At 45.9% G+C, this 1,413-nt stretch overlaps 1 protein-coding gene across 1 annotated transcript; it reads right to left on the reverse strand.

The window, feature by feature from the left end:
- Positions 1-41: 41 nt before the first annotated feature.
- Positions 42-551, reverse strand: EMH_0078070 (uncharacterized protein; the record flags this gene model as incomplete). The annotated part of the gene is made up of 1 exon (XM_013499949.1): positions 42-551. One exon carries the CDS (start codon positions 549-551, stop codon positions 42-44), a length of 510 nt encoding a protein of 169 aa, XP_013355403.1.
- Between the last annotated feature and the right edge of the window lie 862 nt (positions 552-1,413).

Raw genomic sequence — 1,413 nt, forward strand, 5'->3', positions numbered from 1 at the left:
CTGCAGGTATGGTTGCTTACCCTGAGTCTTTGACGGACCCTTCATACTCTGGGCAGATACTGACCCTCACCTACCCCCTTGTAGGCAACTACGGGGTACCCTCGCTCGAGAATGTAAGCTCCTGCTGCTGCTGCTGCTGCTGCTGCTGTTGCTGCTGCTGCTGCTGCTGCTGTTGCTGCTGCTGTTGCTGTTGTTGTTGCTGCTGCTGTTGCTGTTGTTGTTGCTGTTGCTGTTGCTGTTGCTGCTGCTGTTGCTGCTGCTGTTGCTGCTGCTGTTGCTGTCGTTGCTGCTGCTGCTGTTGCTGTTGTTGCTGCTGCTGTTACTGCTGCTGTTGCTGCTGCCATTGGTGCTGCTGTTGTTGTTGCTGTTGCTGTTGCCTTTGTTGCTGCTGCTGTTGCTGCTGCTGCTGCTGTTACTGCTGCTATAATTGCTGCTGCTGCTGCTGTTGCTGCAGCATCCACAGCTGTATCACCTTCTGCCCTTTCATTCCCATTCTGTGCTTGTTCTCTCTGCTGCTGCTGTTGCTGCTGCTGCTGCTGCTGCTGCTGCATTTCTTTTAAAATCTCTCTGCTGCTCTCCTTTCTTCTGCTGCTGCTGCTCCCCTCTCTCCTCCCGCTGCTGCTGCTGCTGCTGCTGCTGCAACAACAACCCCACCTCTCCAGGACCCCCTGGGTTTACCTCTTCACCTGGAGGGTTCTCGTGTGCACGTGCGGGCGCTGCTTGCTGCTGACTACGTGCCTGCTGCTCTCGCCCACTGGCGGGCGCAGCAGAGTCTCGGCCTTTGGCTGCAAAGACAAGGCGTCCCAGCTCTTGCTGCTATAGATACACGAGCACTCACCAAACACCTCAGACAAGTATTTATTCTTGTCTTTGTCTTTGTATTTATTCTTGTCTTTGTCTTTGTATTTATTCTTGTCTTTGGATTTGTGTTTTTATTTATTCTTGTCTTTGTATTTCGCTTTGTCTTTGGCTTTGTCTTTGTCTTTGGATTTGTCTTTGGATTTGTCTTTGTATTTCGCTTTGGATATGGATTTGTCTTTGTCTTTGTATTTATTCTTGTCTTTGGATTTGGCTTTGTATTTGGCTTTGTCTTTGTCTTTGGATTTGTATTTCTTCTTTTCTTGTCTTTGTCTTTGTCTTTGGGTTTGTCTTTGTCTTTGTCTTTGTATTTCTTTTCGTCTTTGTCTTTGGCTTTGTATTTCTTCTTGTCCTTGGCTTTGTCTTTGCTGTTTCTTGTCTGTGTCTCTGTCTTTGTCTTTGTCTTTGTCTTTGCTTTTTCTTTTTTCTTGGCTTTGCTTTTTCTTGTCTTTGTTTTTTTTTCTTGTCTGGATTTATTTTCATCGGTTGGTGGGTGGGTGTATACGTGTGTGTTTTATATATAATAGAATATATATATATATATATATATATATA

Source organism: Eimeria mitis, genomic scaffold, assembly GCF_000499745.2.
Source record: "Eimeria mitis Houghton genomic scaffold, Emh_scaff4851, whole genome shotgun sequence".
NCBI classification, from domain to species: domain Eukaryota; phylum Apicomplexa; class Conoidasida; order Eucoccidiorida; family Eimeriidae; genus Eimeria; species Eimeria mitis.